Source organism: Agelaius phoeniceus, chromosome 17 (assembly GCF_051311805.1).
Source record: "Agelaius phoeniceus isolate bAgePho1 chromosome 17, bAgePho1.hap1, whole genome shotgun sequence".
Taxonomy (NCBI): domain Eukaryota; kingdom Metazoa; phylum Chordata; class Aves; order Passeriformes; family Icteridae; genus Agelaius; species Agelaius phoeniceus.
The window spans coordinates 5625540-5643863 of NC_135281.1; the positions used below are offsets into that span (position 1 = coordinate 5625540).

At 46.8% G+C, this 18324-nt stretch overlaps 1 protein-coding gene across 2 annotated transcripts in view; it reads left to right on the plus strand.

Moving 5' to 3' along the window:
* PPP1R16B (protein phosphatase 1 regulatory subunit 16B) overlaps nucleotides 1–17878 on the plus strand; it is a 63901-nt gene extending 46023 nt beyond the window's left edge. For both annotated transcript variants that reach the window (XM_054644603.2, XM_077187296.1), the window contains exons 3-11: nucleotides 3629–3699; nucleotides 5582–5727; nucleotides 7264–7367; nucleotides 7648–7772; nucleotides 9485–9610; nucleotides 9960–10035; nucleotides 10412–10541; nucleotides 11274–11442; nucleotides 12000–17878. In XM_054644603.2, the coding sequence (XP_054500578.1) occupies nucleotides 3629–3699; nucleotides 5582–5727; nucleotides 7264–7367; nucleotides 7648–7772; nucleotides 9485–9610; nucleotides 9960–10035; nucleotides 10412–10541; nucleotides 11274–11442; nucleotides 12000–12521 (1469 nt within the window). In that variant the 3' untranslated portion in view covers nucleotides 12522–17878. The remainder of the gene's footprint in view (nucleotides 1–3628; nucleotides 3700–5581; nucleotides 5728–7263; nucleotides 7368–7647; nucleotides 7773–9484; nucleotides 9611–9959; nucleotides 10036–10411; nucleotides 10542–11273; nucleotides 11443–11999) is intronic.
* Nucleotides 17879–18324: the final 446 nt, after the last annotated feature.

Here is an 18324-nt window from a genome sequence, read left to right on the forward strand (position 1 = left end):
AGCTTTTTCCATTTAACACAGCGCAGATGTGAATGATAAAATAGAAATTGAAGATTAATGTACACCATCTTGGTGTGTGAGAGTTTCAATTATAGGCAGAGCAAGGAGAATAATGGAAAATACATTTGAGTGATCGCTCAGTTAATACAATTTGCAATGAATTATTCACAACAATTTGTTCACCCAGCTCTTATTGCCATCATTTTCATTCCTTCATTTGCCATGCTTTTGGAACTGCTTCCCACAACTTGTGCTGGATGTGTAATGAAGAATCTCCAGGCACCCAGCCCCTGCTCCCCACCTGCCTCTGCCCACGTGCAGCTCTGACAGGGCTCAGCAGTTTTGGCCCTGAGCTCCCTAAGAAGTTAATCAGGTGTTAGTGTGGGGCCTGATGCTGCTCAACACGCTGATGTGACCCCAAAGAGCCCCTTCTGTGGGGCTCAGGGGCTCTCAGAGGGCTCATTTCTGTGCTGTTCCACGAGCATGGGGATGATTGTGCTTCCACCAGCTCGGGCTGAGGCTTGACAGACGGCGATCAGCTGGTGCTGGGTGATTAATCTGTGTCCTTGGGAGTGAAGGGCTTGCTTCCTACCTGGACAGCATCAGTCATGCCTGGAGGTGGGGGAGAAGGTGTGGGCCTCTGCAGGGAAGCGTGGGACACCAGCAGGGCTTGAAGGGAGAAGCATTTTGCACGCTCAGGTCGCTGTAACTGATGCTGTGTGTGAAGCAGCAGAGCAGGTCTGTACTGCCACAGGTGAGGGTCCAGCTTCCAGCACTGATCAGCAGCACAAAGGAGCCCCCCCTTTCCTATTCTTAGGGCACTGGATAACCCACAAATGCACATTTTCTCCTGAAGTTTATCAGAAAGGAGGACTTGTTCTTCCTGGCTCTTTGGGAAGGGCTGTTCCTGGGTGGTGGCCATGGAGAAGGTGTCCAAGTCCTCCCTCCATGTGCCTCTGCAGCTCACAGCAAGAGGGGGTGATGGAGCTGCTCTTTGCCACCCCATGCCCTGCTGCTGGGCAGGAATGGGGCTGTGTTCTGCTGTGAACCTGGGCTGGTGAGCAGGAATTGGGGCTGTGTTCTGCTATGAACCTGGGCAGGAATGGGGCTGTGTTCTGCTCTGAACCTGGGCTGGTGAGCAGGAATTGGGGCTGTGTTCTGCTGTGAGCTTGGGCAGGAATGGGGCTGTGTTCTGCTGTGAACTTGAGCAGGAATGGGGCTGTGTTCTACTGTGAGCTTGGGCTGCTGGGCAGGAATGGGGCTGTGTTCTGCTCTGAACCTGGGCAGGAATTGGGGCTGTGTTCTGCTCTGAACCTGGGCAGGAATTGGGGCTTATTGCTGCCTGACCTTGTGCTGCCCTGAGCCCTGAAATGCATTTCCCAAGCCCTGAAATGCAATCTTCAGTTTAGGACTGGACAGAAAGCATCTGATCTCTTCTTCATGCCTTGTTTGCCTGGACTCGGTGGTACCACATCCATGCCTGGCTGCATTATCTGACTTTTCTGGGCCCTTTTCTGGTGCCTTGTGGCTGTCAGCCCTCAGTGTGTTGGGAGGTATTGGGCAATAAGGGGAGCCTGTCCTGAGGGCAGAAGGGAGCCAAGGGGAGCTGCTCTGGGAACATGAGGGCTGCTGCAGGGGTTAGGGAAGAATTCAAAGCTTCTTTAGGGTAAGATTAAAACTTCTCTGAATCTTAACCCTTCAGGGCCTCTTACAAGCTCTGTCAAGCCATGATCACAGTGCCTTTGACACAAAACCCTGTAACAAGCTGGGATTTATGCTACTGCTTCTTCCCATGGAGAGACAGCACTTACAAGGTTAATTTGCCAGCATCTACTTGTCCAAATCTCCATAATCAGGCAAAACATGATTATGGAGCTGTGTGTCATTAGAACACAATGGCACTTAACTGACTGAGATTGAATTAAAACCCTAATGGCAGAGCATCCAAGGTAAATAAGAGACAAGCAGACTCACTGGTGGATGACTTGTCTATCACTCAGCTTGGATTAGGAGAGCAGGAGCTCAGGGCTGGCCAGAAACAGTAGAAGCAGAGTCATTAAATTGGATCTACTGGCTGAGGTTCAGTGCTCCTATTACTGTTCAGCATGCAAGTGTTGGGGCTGTGAGTCCAGTGTAGGCGTGGGCTTCCTGCACTGGCCTTTGAGCTGGAAAAAAAAAAGGCTTTGAATTCACTGTGGTGCTGGGTGAGTTTTGTCTTTGCTGTATTCTCCTTTTTTGTATCAGTTTCACCAAGCAGGTGTCAATGCCTTGAAATTATTTCCAGCAAAAGTAAATCCAAGCATTCATTTTGAGTTGGTGAAACAACTGTGATGTGAAATGTTTTATTTCACTTCTGTCTGGTTTTGCCTTCCTTTGTGATAACGTCAGAGCAGTGGCTTCCAATCAAAATTTCACTTTGCTTTCAATTTGCCTTTCTTGCAAGTGCCTTTTCCAGATCTTTTAAACAAAGCCTCATAAATCATCCCTGATGTCATGGTGGGTGTGTTTTCCATGTTCTGTTTTGCGTGCCAGAAGTGCTCTGTCCCCAGGGACAGCCCTGCAGATGGTTCTCCCTGTGAATGTGCTGGGGCAAGAGCTCCCTCTGACAGCAGCTCAGGGATCAGAGGCTGCAGGATGCTCTGGGCTGAGCAGCCTTGCAGTATTTTTGATTGCCAGCTCTGAGGAAAGTTATTGCCCTTTTAGCTCTGTCAGGGTTCCTGGCTGTGCAGCTCTGGTTTCACTCAGTGCTTGCATGCCTGCCATCAAATCAGATGTGATGTGAATATCTGTTGCTGCTCTGGCCCTGGGGAGATGATTATGAACCTCTGGCTTGTGCTTGTGCTGTCAGTGACATTTGAGGTAGGAAAAGCATTAGGTGGTGACATCTCTGGAGAAAAAACAGGGAACGAGCAAGGAAACAACAGAAAATGGGCATGGAACATCAAGATCTGTCAGCAGTGTTGAATTTGAAGAGTTTGTGGTGTTGCTATTAATTTATGCCCTCTGCCAACCTTGTTGCTGTTGCCTTGTGCAAGTTTTTCACCTAGGGGCTAATGACTTTACATGTGTTTGAGAAATTTGCATTTTAGTGGAATAAATGTTACCCTTTCCCCCCAAAGCAGTGATTAAAAACTGAAGCCTCTGGAAAGCTTTCTCCAAACACCCAGCAGCTCAAGTGCAGTGTCCAAAGCAGCCCTGGTGTATTCAGTGTGGGAGGGCCCTGAATGCATGGATTACTTCTTGAGGCAAAGCCTCATCCCTCTCTTGGTGGGAGGAATCTCTTCCATGGTTGTAACTCGGGACCCCAAAATCCCCTTTGGGGCTCTCCTGGGCCAAAGTGCACTCAGGCATTGTGAAGCACATGGCAAAAATGGAGACTGCTCCAGCACAACTGAAGGAAAATTGTAACTGTGCAAAGTCTCCTTTGGAAGGAGGTTGGGGAAAATTGTGTGCTGGTGCTCTCTGCTGGACAAAGCCAGGAAGGCTCTGCTCTCACTGCAGTGACAAGCCAGCACTCTGCCCACACTGATGGTGTGAAATGCATTGCCTTGAACCTGTCCAGGGCTGGCTGGGAGCACGAGATGTGGCAGGGTGGCTGCTCTGACTCTCCTGTGTGCTTGCCTTGCAGTGTGTTACCTGCTGAAGAGCAACATCAGCCCCGACCTGTGCAATGAGGATGGATTAACTGCGCTGCACCAGGTGAGCTCACCCCTCCCTGCTGCCCACTCAGCCAGCCTGGCCAGCTGTAACTGGGAGACCTCTTAGATTTCTTTTTTTTTCCCTCTGTTAAAGCAGTGAAATTTCACCATGTTGTGCTGGTGATCTGGTTTCTTGGGGAGCAAACTGAGATCAAATCCTTTTCTTGCTATCCCAGACTTTATTCAGTGATAATAAGAACTCAGGGTCAGGGCTGGAATTCACATGTGAACAGCATTCACCCCACTCTTTAATTTTTGTAGGTGGGACTGGGCTCTAAATTCTCATAACAGATAAACTCAAATTTAGAGTTTATCCATGAGGTTTGAAAGTGATTTAAATAAATGATGCACAAGATGCTTGAAGAATCCGCTGCTGCTCGCTGTAGGGACTTCCAAAGTCAGTATGAGATGGGAGTAGCTGATCACCAGTGAAATACAGGCTTGCTAGAGTAGTGTGTAGGTCTGTGGCCTTCCTTGGAGCCCCTGTGCTGTTTCCATAAGGGTTTTTCTATTCTTTCTCAGGCACGTGGGACTGGCCGTGCCTGGCAGCTGCCGCCCCCGCTGCCTGTAACAACAGTGGCGTGGTTGTCACACGAGCACTCGGGGCTTTCTGGCCAGAGCTCCCTGCTCTGAATGCCCCCATTGACTTGGGATTTTGGATTATTGTGCCAGTTGCCTGCTCTCTTCAAAGCTGCGTGAATGTTGGTTTAAAAATGCAAACTGGCTCCTGGAAGAACAAAAGGTGCCACCACCATCACCTCTCCAAAGAGATGTTATCCTGCACTCAGAGAGACACTGACAGCTCCTTGCTTTCCCAGCCAGGCTCTGTAGCCTGGAGAATCCCACCTTGCCCAATGAGAGGTTGTAAAGGTGCATTTGGGAGTTCTGATGGGAGCTTTGTATCCACTGGAATTAACTGAATCCCTGAGCACAGAGAAGCCCCTCAGTGGGCACATTAGCATTCCTTCCAGTGAATGTGACTTCCTTCCACTTCCGTGATAATTTGGCTGTGTGTCAGCCATGACTGTAACCCCACTGCCATGTACAAATAATGAACAGAGTAGAAATACCTGAAAGGTCCTTGTCACTCAGCTCTGAAATGTTTGTTGTGTGTTGGAATTCAGCCCCATTAAGAGCCTGTAATGTGTGCTGAGTTGTGTGGGTCTGCAGCAATGCACAGACCACAAACAGCCTTCTTGCACAAGAATAAATCTTATTTTAACATCTTTATCACATGCACATTCATGTCTAAAGGTGAACAAGAGGTGGATCAAAGAGCAAATTCCACCTTCACCAAAGAAAGGAGGTTGAGGCCCTTCTGGCCTCCTGGGCTATACTCTAAGTGCAGGAAGGAAGCTGCTTTTTTTCAGGAAGTGAAAAGTGCCCTGCAAAGTGCCCCATCATTCTGGGAATCCAATTTGTGCCTCCCCAGATAACTGTGGTAGGTAGCATGAGCTCCTGAGAAGACTTTAGCTCATCACATGCCAGTGTGTGGGATTCTCCCTAAGAAAAGGGAATGTCAGCTTGTCAGCTCATCCCTTGGTATGTGGTTCTACTGGTTACATTGAATTTCTGCTGTGTTTGCTCTTGAATATGGAAGACCCAGTGGAATAGAAGCTGTGAGCATGTTTGCTTTTGTTCCCTGCTGGTTCTGCCAGAATAGGCCCTGGAAAACACCAGTGACCCTTTGGTCAGTGTAGGTGTTCTGCCTTTTTGACCTGCTGGGGCTCAATTTGGTGTTTAACTCTCCTTGCCAAGCAGTGCAGGATAAAGTAGGTCTCCATGTCCAGATGCCCTTTATTATTTTACAGCTGAGCAGGTATGAACCCTCATGTTCCCAAAGTTTAAAAAACCCCAATCTGTCTTTATTTCTTCCTCCCCAGTGCTGCATAGACAACTATGAGGACATAGTGAAGCTCCTCCTCAGCCACGGGGCCAATGTCAATGCCAAGGACAATGAGCTGTGGACTCCACTGCATGCAGCAGCCACCTGTGGTCACATCAACCTGGTGAAGATCCTCATCCAGCAGTAGGTGGCTTTTGGTGTCTGTCCTTTCTGTGGGTCTCATTCTAGCCACAGCTTCTGTGGATGGAAACTGAGGCTGTTTAGGACCTTGGGAGGTTGCAGCAGTGGTGGTGATTCCCTGCTTTCAGGCTGCTCATGGGGGTCCTTCCTGCTTGGGGGAGAAGGGAAGATGTCACAGACATCTTTTATAAAAAATCCTTTCCTTAGGATTTTTTCCTCCTGAGAAGCTGAGGGGCCTCAGGAACAAAATGCAACCAATGGTTATCTGCTGCTGTGGAATGCAACAGGTGCATCTGGGATTGGTCTCATGTGGTTGTTTCTAATTAATGGCCAATCACAGTCAGCTGGCTCAGACTCTGTCCGAGCCACAAGCCTTTGTTATCATTCTTTCCTTTTCTATTCTTAGCCAGCCTTCTGATGAAATCTTTTCTTCTATTCTTTTAGTATAGTTTTAATAGCATATATATCAGAAAATAACAAGTCAAGCCTTCTGAATCATGGAGTCAGATCCTCATCTCTTCCCTCTTCCTGTGAACACAGTCACATAGGAGGAAGAGCAGAAAGGCTCAGGAGACAATAAACCCTGGATGACTAGGCTCAGTTTTGTGAAGCTTCTGGAGACTGGGCCAAAAATTGCCCCTTTTTGCCTGTGTTCTGTTTTGTGTGTGTGTGCCTGTGGAACTGTGATTGCTGGGGGGGTAGAAACAGGAGCAGCCAGCAGCATCCACCCTCAAGCTCCTAAACAGCACCTCAGATCTTCCAGCCCCAGTCAAGCAGCCACTGGTGTATGAGGGCAGCAGTGTGCTTGTGTAACTCAGATACCTGGGTGAGCCTTGGGACCCTTCTCACTGGGTCTTAATTAGTGATCACCAAACTTCCTGCAAGATTTGATCCCCAGTGGTGACACAGGGTGCTTGACCAAGTCCCTAAAGCTCAAGTCTTGCCAGCAAGGAGGAGGAAACCAGGTGTGTTTTGAGCTGTGTCATGAGCACCTGTGGTGACTCCTGCCTGGAGCAGATGGTTGTGCCTGTGTGTGGAGCCCTCTCCTCCCTTTCCCAGAGTGCTGCTGCTTTGGGAGTGTTAACCTGCTGCCTTGCACAGCTGTGCCTGCTGCTTCTTCCTCAGGGAGGGAGACTTCTCCCTGTGGTGGTGTCATCTGGGACATAAGCATTGAAAATTTGGCTCTTCTATGACTGTATAATGAAGGAGAGAAGAGGATGCAGTCAAGCGTCCCTTGGAGGATGTTCCCTCTTGGGTTAGGAAATTTTTGGAGGTTATAAAAATGGAGCAGATGTGGAATACAGGGCATTACTGATTCAGGAAGGAGGTGTAATGTGCTGCCTTTCATCCAGTCCTGGAATTAATCTTCTCCACTCATAGCTCCACAGCTTTGCTTCAAATCTTTCTTATGTCATTCGTACTTTGGTGGCATTTGGGTAACTATCAAATCCCAGTTGGTTTTTCCTAAGCATTTATCCCAGAGTGTGGCACTGTCTGCTCTGAGGTCCTTGCTGGTGTAACTCAGTTTTCCCCTTGCAGTGGAGCAGACCTGTTGGCAGTCAATGCAGATGGCAACATGCCATATGACCTCTGTGAAGATGAGCCAACCCTGGATGTCATTGAGACTTGCATGGCCTATCAAGGTAAGGAGACTGAGTTTATGTAAAATACAGAAATGGGTCAATGTGGTACTAAAAATTACCCTGTTTCTCAGCTCTTGATTGGCCTCTGGAGAAAACCAGAGAGCTGCCCTGGCATAATTTCTTGGGACCTGACTCTGTGTGGTTATTCTGATTCCCAAAGATCACAAGGGTGAAGGATGTGGGGTCATATCAACCAGGATCCTAAATCTTATTTTACTCAGCCAGCAGAGAATTTTACTCAACCTTTCCAACTGTCCTCTTTTAACTGGAATTTTAACAGGGATTACCCAGGAAAGGATCAATGAGATGAGAGCTGCTCCAGAGCAGGTCATGATCTGTGACATTCATGACATACTTGCCACTGGCCAAGACCTGAACAGGACTGATGCCCAAGGTGCTACGCTGGTGAGTGAAACTGCAGCGGCTTCAGTTTTGCTTTCCTTCAGCCCAGAGGTTGTGAAACCTGCCCTGGAGCAGGAGTTACCCAAAATCAACAGGTGCAAGTCACTGAGAGGAGAAGTCCCACAGAACATAACACATCTGCTGACCTGCAGGGAGCTGGGCCTGCAAGACCTCCCAGTGACCTCTTGCTTCTCATGGGCTGATTGGAGTCCTGTGGAGGGGATGTGAGAGCCCTCTGGCTTTCCCAGGAGCAGGACCCAGTGCTGCTGGAGGCTTCTTGCCTCCTTTCTGCTTTGTGTGGGTCTGGCTCAGAGTTTCACTGTTTGTTCCCCCTGGTGGCACCTGGCCCTGGGCAGAGGTGGGCACCCAGGACAAGAGTGCAGCACAAAGCAAGCTGGAATCTCATTTGTCTGCACAGGGACTGGGAATTCTGAGCAATCCCAGCTCTTTTTACCCCACAAATGTGTCTCCTAAATTGTGTCTTAGAGCAGTCCCAGCTTAGGGAAAGTTCAGTAATGAGGTCATATGTGCTGGGAATTTCATACAACCAGGGTCATTTAATGCTGGGGTCCAGACATAACTGATTACAGGGCCAGGCCATGGCAGTGTATTCCAGTTTCTTAATCTAAATGTCACCTTCAGCATATACCAGAAGTGTAAGGGAAGGGCGGGTTCCCTTGAAGGTAAGCTTAGATGATTGAAGTTTTTATTGCAGCTTATTTTTTAACACATTTTTCCCTTTAATAAGGATTATATATACACATTTAAGCAGACCTCTGGGCTCCCCCTTTTGTATCACCCCCAACTAATTCCTTATTAATTTGTGTGGCCTCTAGAAAGTGGCATAAAGTTTATGTAGAAATTAATTGAGTTGCTAGAAAGCATCAGGAAATATTTCCCGATGAAGTTTTAACTCTGTGTGGTGGCATCCTCATGAAAATCTTTTGAAAAGAAGCTTTGATTCTCTCATTTAGCACAACTGAAATAGGAGGAGCTCTGAGTGGAGTTAATCCCTTCAGAGCAGTGCATGGGTCAATGTTTTGCTCAGAGATGCAACAGCAGACTGCAATTAAGAAAATCTTCAGAGACATGAAGTTGGGGAACTGAAAGAGACCATTACTGATTGTCTCCAAAGTGGTGGCTGTGGTTGGAAGCCAATATCTGAAAAATCATCCTCCCTTAAGTTAAAGTAGCCAAAGTTTAAAATGTTTTTGACTTTCAAATGGTGAAAATAATTACAGTGTGATTGGAAGTGCAATTGCACAGTTAGTCCTGACTAAAGCAGGCTGTAAATTTGATTCAATAAAATCACATCCACAGCACTTCAGTGGGGAAGAGGAGATGTTCTTCTGGCATAGAGTGGATGATGTTCTGCATTGCAGGCTCGTGTTTCGATGGTGCTTTCCCTACAGATTAGAAAGCACTTAAAAGCCCCTGATTTAAAATGTGAATACATTATTTTTCTCATCCATATATCTAAGTTATTCTAAGAACTGTTAAGCAATTTCCTCTCCAAACAGAATTACATGCAGGCAATACTGAGCTCTAATAACAGGAACAACCTGCTTTTGACCTGGTGCCATCTGCCCAGTGTGAAATGTGCTGCCTGTCCAGCTCTAGGCTCAAGCATTATCCAAGAAAATCCTCTGAAACTCGGTGTATAAAACCATGTGTGGTCCTTGCAGGCAGCTCATGCTCTGTTCCTTATCTCCTAGCTGCATATAGCTGCAGCCAATGGTTATCTGCATGCAGCTGAAGTGCTTCTTGACCAGGGGGCAAGCCTGGATGTTAAGGACTGGGATGGCTGGGAACCTCTGCATGCTGCTGCTTTCTGGGGACAGGTAAGGATTTTGCTGTGTCACGTGTGAGTGTGGCATTTCTTCCTGCCTGGACAAACTGTGGAATACTCTGCAAATGGAATAAATCTGAACTGGGGCTGGGCTCTCTGGACAGCATCAGAGAAGATCCCATGGGCTCCAAAAAGAACTGGTTGCTGAGAAATTTCAGGCAGAGCATGCCAGTGCAAGTGGATGGTGGGAACAGTGTTTAACATCACACACATACCAGAGTTATTTGAGGCAAGTTGAACCTGCCTCTCATCTTATTCCAACCTTTCAGCTTTAGGGAGGAAAGCCTAAATTGCCTAAAATACCTCTATCAACTCAACTTGGCTTTCTTTCCATTCTTTAGATGCAGATGGCTGAATTGCTGGTGTCCCATGGGGCTAGTTTGAGTGCCAGGACATCTTTGGATGAGATGCCAATAGGTGAGTTTATGAAGCTTAAAGAAAGAAGTGTTTAAGAAATGGCTGGAGTTCTCCCATGGTGCTTTCAAGCATTAACATCATGTTTTAGGTATCCTTTTAGAATCAAAGTTAAAGTTTCTTTAACCAAGACTGAAGTTTTGAAGCACCACTTTACTACAGAAAATGCTTCTTCCTGCCCATAAAAAGAAGGAAGAAGGTATATCCCAAGCACCAGGTCTTCCTGCTGTGTGTTTCCTCTGTTATCCCTTGTGCTTGGGAGCCTCCCTGCTGTTGTGTGAAGCCCTAAGACCTGGGTGTCTAACTAGGAAGGCACAATTAGCAACGTGGTGTTAATGAGAATATCTGACAAAGGGCTTGGTCTGTGTGTGTGCCATAGATCTGTGTGAAGAGGAGGAATTCAAAGTTCTGCTTCTGGAGCTGAAGCACAAACACGATGTGATCATGAAGTCCCAGATGAGGCACAAATCCTCCCTGAGCCGCAGGACCTCCAGCACGGGCAGCCGGGGGTGAGTTCTGCTCTGCCCTGCAGGTCACCTGGGCCACTGGCCTGGCCACCCAGGTGTATTCCCACCCTGAGGTCAGTGAGAACAACCCATCTGTCCTTTCTGAATGAAAGGTAGTAGCTCACTTTGGTTGCTGAAAGCAGAGCTCCTTTGAAGTGTGGTTTTTTCACTAGGAAGAGGTGCTCATTCTTGGGGGGGAAATGGTTTTGTGCTGGTGTGGTTTAAGAACTGCCCAGAGCACAGGACCAAATGGTGAGAATTTACTCTGTTAAACCACTGAAACTGGTGTTGGAAATCACTGCTTCAAGTGGATTAACTTGAGATTTTTAGTAGTATGTCACATGGCCAAGATGCAGTGCTGAGACACAGTTTGCAGAGGTCTTTGTGAGATGTTTCTAGACACCAAAGCAGTCCTGCACACCACAAAGCTCCCTAAACAGCCCATGGGCCATTTCCTTCTACATTTACTCCACTGGTTGCAGAATAGGTCCATAAGGTGACCTGCATGAACTCTAAAACAAATTTGCAGTGCCAGTTTAGAGCTCCTCAAAATTCCTCCCACCTTCGGTATCCACCTCCGTGCCTTTGCTTTGTGTGGGTGCCAGGAAGCTGAATCCACGTTCCATTCCAGAGGGAGAGGCTGTGAGGAGGAGGAGGAGGTGAGAAGAGCTACAGGCTAAGAGGAAATGTCATGTCCTGCTCACAGCTTTGATGGCCCTTGTCCCTGTCCCACAGGAAGGTGGTGAGGAGGGCCAGCCTTTCGGACAGGACAAACCTTTACAGGAAGGAGTGTGAGAAGGAGGCCATGGTGTGGCAGCAGCTGGGGGCAGCAGAAGAAGGAAGAAACTCGGGTCTCATTGGAGAAATTGGGGAGACTCGGTCTGACCAGGAGAATACAGACCCTGTAAGGAATCTCTTCTCTTTCATGGGGTCACTGAGGAGGGCTGCTGGTGCAGCTTCAGTCACAGTGGGTGGAAGGTGGCTGAAAAATTTGTAGACCTCATCCACCAGGTATAAGCAAAAGACCAAATTCTCGTTTGATATAAACTGGGATGTCTCACTCAAGTGGAAAGCCTGTTCTGGATGTACAGCTGCATATGTAGTTTTGAGATAAAAATGAACCAGGATGCTCCATAAAAATAGTGTCTGCCTTTCATTCTAAAGCCCACAAGCTGGTAAGCACAAAAGCATTGTAAACATGCTTTGCAGTGACTTGTTTTTAATTAAGTCATTGTCATTTTATGTAGATAAACATATTATTTTTGTGTGTTTGTGGGGCCTTCAGAGTTAAGGTTCCATGTCATGATTGGGTCTCACAGTATTAGTGGGGGACTTCAATGTTTGTGCTGCAGCACCTGTCTGGTAGAAAGGCTGAGTGTGAGCAGACTTAGGAGGTTGTCACAGGGATGAACCCTGCATGGGGAATGGTAGAAAATTCTCTTTCATGTCTCACTGTTACAGAACTCAGTGCTGGAGAACTCCTCCCTCCTCCCGGAGCTAGCGAACAAAAGCACCCAGTGTGACACCGAGATCCCTCTCCAGAATGGACTGATGGCATCTGCCAGCCCTTACCAGTACACCTTTTCCAACGGGGACATTTGGAGCATGCACCCCGAGCCCGACAGCAACCCTGGGCACGTTCTGCCCTACAGCAGCCCCGGGCTGCCCGAGGCACCGCAGCTCTGGGGCACCTACAAGGAGCACAACCACCAAACGCTGTCGGAGCTGAAGAGGCAGCGAGCTGCAGCCAAGCTGCTCCAGCACCCCTTCCTCAGCACCCACTTCAGCACTGGCATGGCAGGAGTTGCTGAGAACGTGGCCGAGGCCAAGTCGCACTTAATGGAATCCAGGACTTCTCCCTACAGCTCCAATGGGACCTCGGTGTATTACACAGTGTCCAGTGGGGATCCGCCCCTCTTGAAATTCAAAGCTCCCATGGAGGAAATGGAAGAGAAGGTGCATGGGTGCTGCAGGATTTCCTAGTCTGGTCTGTGTCTCACCCCAGAGTGGACAGCAGATGTGGGTTGGATCTATCACAGTGGCCAGGTTGTTTGCATTTCAAAGGGAGAATTTGGTTATGGACATCCTGACTGTGGCAGCCTTGTTCATCTCAAATTGTACTTTACCCTGCCAATTACTTCCATTGCAGCTGGATGAGTAATGCAGGTGGAGCAAGGCTCTTAGGAGGGATGCACATCAATGTGATGTCAAAAGAGTCTCCTGAGTCTTGCTCCCTGGGGAAGAAGGTATGGTGTGCTGCCTCCCCATCCTTGGGAAGCCATGAGATGCCTTGGAACAAAGAAAGGATCTGAATTCAAATCTTTGTGTCTGAGCCTCTTGCTGTAAGTCACTGAGCAGCTGGAAGGTGACAGTTCAGACCTGTGTTGTCACTCTTGGGGGCTGCACATATCCAGCCCCCACATGAAGTTTGCAAGAGTGGACAGAACTGTTTTCCACACAGCTGGATCCAGCACTTCCTGGGCTGGAGCAACAAGCAAGCACAGATGCTGCACCTAGGAAGTCTGCAAGGTGTTACCTCCTTGCAGTGACAGCTCACCATCACAAACTGTGCACTGGCTGGGTCCTGTTCTGCTCTGTCAGCTCGTCACTGCAGACTGCCATCAGGTTTGAAGCAGAACTTTCCCTGGAACAGGCTTCACTCAATAGGCTTTAAAACTGATGTTGCAATAAAAGGGCCCTGGCAATAGAATTTTACTGCAATAAAATACTGACAAAGGTCTATATTGGATAAGTAATTTAAAAAACTTATTTGTACTATTTAGACTCTTAATTTGTTAAAACTGAAAAGACTTTTGTTGATCTCACTTTCCTATTGATTCTGTTTGTTTACTCTGTATGCTCAACACAGATAGTAGGGGCAATATGCTTTGTGTTCTGATTTTTTCTGGATTTCCAGAACCACAGGGCTCAGGAGGGATGGGAAGGAAAGGCTTGCCAACACTAACCCAGGAAGGCCATGAAAGCATTTCTAATCCCATAGATGTGAATGACACTTGCATGAACCTGCAGTCTTTGGCTGAGAAATAACTGTGACCCTTGCTGTGGTAGCTGAACACTGCAGCAGGACAGGAGATGTTTTGTTCTGTTTTCCAGCTCCCTTGCTGAAGCTGTCAGCAGTGGGTAGCAGCTGGCAGAGGAAGGTTTAAATGCCTCTGTGTCTGGGGGAGTTGCCTGACACTTAACAAAGCCTCTGTGCTGTAGAGCAGCTGCAGTGCCAACACTGTCTTGGTGGAGTTCATGTGAGCTCTGACAGACACTGGCACGGGGTCACCTGGGGGTTTGGCACTGGCTTTGCAGCAAGTTCAGGCTTTGTGTACCTGGGGGAGGTGAGAGGAGAGTGTGGGGCAGCTCTGAGGAACTGGCCACACTTCAGTTGTATCTCAGAAATAACTGTAAATCTCTAATTCCTCTGCACAGGGGAGCTGTCACACACGTAACTGTTTGCCTGCATGAATATGTATCTTCTTGGGCAGCTTAAATTCCAAATACTGAAGACATGAACCTGTTTGGGTCTCTGTAAGCCTCAGTGGATTAAATCCAGCTCATGTAGTTGTGCTTCAGCCAAGCAAGAGCAAATGCACCTTCCACTCATTTTCCTTTTATCTGGCACCTGTTGGACACCAATATTCCCTTTCACATGTACTCTCCCTCTGTGGGGATCCTCACAGCCTTAACTTTTTTCTAGGCTATAAAAAGTTGACTGAGGCTGCCAGTGACTGTTAAGTGCTACCCTCTGCCCCCCATAAAATCCCCCCAGTGCTGGGGCTGGATACATTCCCATGCAGGGCTCTGGGCTCCCTGAGGCAGCAGAGGTGGCTGTTGTGTGTCACCACCACTGCCACACTGTGCAGGTGACACCTTTGGACCTGGGAGGTACCAAGCTGACAATTCAATGGTTTGAATTGTAAGCAGATAGAATTCTCTTTCCTCTCCAGTTTCAGGTGCAAACTAGAAAGTGGTAGCAGTTGATCTGGTTCACTTAAAACCCCAGTTCTGCTACAGGCAGAGCTTGAAGCATTCAGGGAAGTTGGGCTCCCTCCATTGTTGAAACATAAGCTAATTATAGAACTAGGAAATGCTTCTTGTGCTTGACCTTAAGGGATTTTTAAAGTCATTCTCTAGTAGTAAGAGGATGATTTGGTAACTGGAAAGACTTTACTGCATCTGTGTGTGGTTGACAGTGGAACTTCTGATTACCTTGAGTAAATTATTCTGGGATAACACCAAGTGTGGCCTGGCTGTTGTTCAGAACAGGGGAGATGATTCTTTCAGGTGCCTCTCTTCTCCCATGGTGGTGAGGTTTGTCTCTCCACATCCATCCTGATGAGATTTCTGAACTCTAACAAATTTTGGTGCCGCTATCTACTAGGTTGTGTATGGTGCAAAATCTGGGCCCAGATGTTGCCTTCCCTCCCAGCAAAGGAGGAGTAGGGCCCTTTCCCTTCTCAGAGCAACTTTGTGCTAGCAAGTGTATTGAACCCTGCCTGATTCCAAGGAAATGAAAAGGAGATCACTGAATGCAATAGTGTAAAGTAGTTGGAGGCTTCTTTTCACTGAGAGCTATTAATGGGTTAAAACTGCAGGAAACCAGTCCATTTTAGATAAACAGCTTTTTGGCTTCCACTGGTATTTCACATAAGTAAAACTCTGGGAACTCATCATCCTAGCTCAGAATCCAGTGGTGTCTGATCAAATGTAATCCATTCTTAATCAGACAGGTGAGTTATTAATGGCAAGAGGCAGTAATGGATAAATCTTGCAGGATATATTTCACAGCCCTGCCAAGTATTTACCTGCCACTGGCTTTGGGCTGAAGCTGCACCAGGGTGTGAGCTGGAAGGCTATTGAAGAATAGCCTGGACTGGATTCATGCTTCTGTGTGGTGACATTTGGGATAGAATGGTCACTGCCTGTGCAGCACTGGCAGGGCTGTTGGTTGTAGGGTCTGGGATGAGGGATTCTGTAAGGTGGATAATTAACTTGCTTCTGGTGGACTATTTTGTGGAGAAAAACAGGCTTTTGGGGGAATAAAAACACAGATTCTGTACATGGGCATTGTAGCAGCCTACCTCCAGGAATAACACTTTTCACTGTAAAATTTAGCAGTGTTACAACAATAGTGGGGGTTTGGTATCTGTGTGTTTTAAAGGCCATCCCAGAGGAAAGCTCTGAGGTACAGAGCAGAGGGCACTTGGCAGTTTCATTGGATCTTAATATGGCTGAAAATCTGTAAACCTAGAAATCATGTTGTGACTGGCATGTCTTAGTTTATTAGAGAAGTGTTTGAGGTTTTTATGATTTACTGAATAGTTTAAGATCAATAAATATCTTATTACAGATTCAAGGCCAGATTAGAGTCCCAGTTCAGTTACCAGTGAGCCAAAGGTTGAAGTTGTTCATAGAGACTGTGCAAAGATCTGAGGATGTGAATGTACTGACAGGTCTGTTGCAGGCAGAGCTGCATGAGAATAACCCTTCCTTTTCCTCACATTTTCCTGTGTGCTGAATTTGTACTGTTTCTAGTGGTTGATGAGAGCAGTTTTACATTCCATGTTGAAAGAAATGTGTTAGATAAAGAAAAAGGTGTCTTTCAAAACAATGTCTCTACTTTGGTGGGCTCAGCACTGAAATGTTAGATAAGGGCTTAAGTCCCATTGCTGGGATCTGTTTGAAATCAGACCTGGATCTGTGTTTCACATACCACATGATGTGATTTCAGCCCATTAAATTTCACTTCTTTGGTGCTCCTGAATCTTAAAACCCTCCCAGCTTTGGGAAGAACTGAGTCTAGCTGATGTGATTCTGTGCCATCTTGGAGGTGTGGTTGAAGAACCACCTGGATGAGGAACTCCTGGTAGGGAAGGAGAAGAGCATGGCAGGGCAATAGCAATAATGACTCAGTGCAATACTCAGTGGAGGCAGTGAATTCTTGGGTTTATTGAGCAGGATCTTATTTCATGGGGTTGAAATCCCTTAAAAGCTCCCAAATGACATTATAACTTCTGCCTAGTGTCTTTTTTCTTCAGTCTTGGAGCTCTGATTACCCCCATCATCCCTGCTGGAAGTAAATCGGTTACCATGGAAAGGGGAATATCCTGAGAAGGCAATAGCACTGGTCTCCAGTGAGCCATGGATGAACTGTCTGTCTGCTGGGAGGTTTCTCCCTACACCTGGGTTATTTCTGTGCCTTATACTTGCTAAAGGTAACTCGTCTCTGGAAGGTTTGTGGTGACTATACAGTTCTTGCTGATCTTTAACTTGGAGACTTTTGCCAGGGGATCACAGTCCAGAGCATGCCAGATTGTGACATTATTCTTTGCTCTTTCAATTTCTCTCATGATTGCCACTTCTCTCTTCCTAAATACACAGAAAGGAAATGCACAGGAGCTTCATTGTATTTTAACAAATCACATTGACTGCTTTGGTGTGTCAGTTCTCTACAGGCAGACTCCAGAACATGCTTGCAGCAGCAAGGTCTCATCCCTTAGACCAGAACACATTTACATTTTTTGGTTTGTTTTGCTGTGCGACAGAACAGTTCTCCCTGGTTGTTCTTCACCTTTATTCTCTTTTCATGTTGGCCAAACTGCCGATGGACTTCTCAGTTCCCTCACACAATTCAAGTACTACTGGGCTCTCTGGGCAACATCTGCCATGGCACAATTATGACCTAGAACATTTTGCTGTATTTCAACCACGGAAGCTGTAGCAGAGGAGGCTCTGCTCAAGATACCTGTTCCCAAAGCCACACCAATGCAATGATCTCCACCCACAGCTGGAGGGGACACACGGGTTTTTAAACAGTGCAGATGCAGCCTTAGCATTGCCACCACCATGTCTTCAGCCTTTAGATTGCAGTGTGAGGTTGCAGGAGTGTGGATAAGCCTGGTACAGGACAGTAAGAGATGATGGCAAGCCTTCTGCAATAACTCGTAATTCCATTGATCAGTAGTAAACCATGTACAGATAAAACTTGATGAAATGTATTTTATGTGAAGAAAAAAAAAATAATGTAAGAACTGTATATTGTATTAGCAGCTTTGTGTATAAAATGGCATTTTGGCAATCAGAGTCTAATATATTTAAAACTTTTTTTAAAAAAGGATATTTGATATTGTATGGAATTGACTTTATTGCTACTGTAAGTATGAAGATGGTTTCTTAACATGTTGAAGCAATGCATAAAATCTTAAACTTTATGTAAAACTCATGCCAAAAGCGTATGTTTGACAGTATTAGCACCTGACTCAGTGTCTTTAATAGAGAGATTGAATTTTTTAATTTAAAAATTATATTAAATTTCTTTAATAATACAAACATGCCACTGAGGGGTTTTTTTGTTTGTTTGGTTGGTTGGTTTGAGTTTTGGCACTCTGTTATATTACTCTGCCTCTCAGCTGTCTACAACCGGGGGAGATCTAGAGGAATAAATCTAGGCAGTGGGTGGGTGTAACTTTTGGTTTCAAATGCAGATGTCAGGAAGCGTTTGGTCAATGCTCTCAGGGCCATGGTGGCATTCTTGGTGCTGCCCTGTGCATGGCTGGAAATTGGACTTTGATGAGTCTTGGCGATCCCTTCTAGCACGGAATATTCCGTGATTCTGTGAAGTGGCAGCAGTTGGAGCTGGAGACAAGCTGGACAGCCAAACCTGTGCCTGCCTTCCATGGGAGCGTTCAAAGCTTTAGCTCCAGCATTTGTTAGCACGCGGCTGTACGAGCGCCCTTCTCAGAGGGGTTGGATTCCGTTCAGGGCAAAAGCTCCGCGA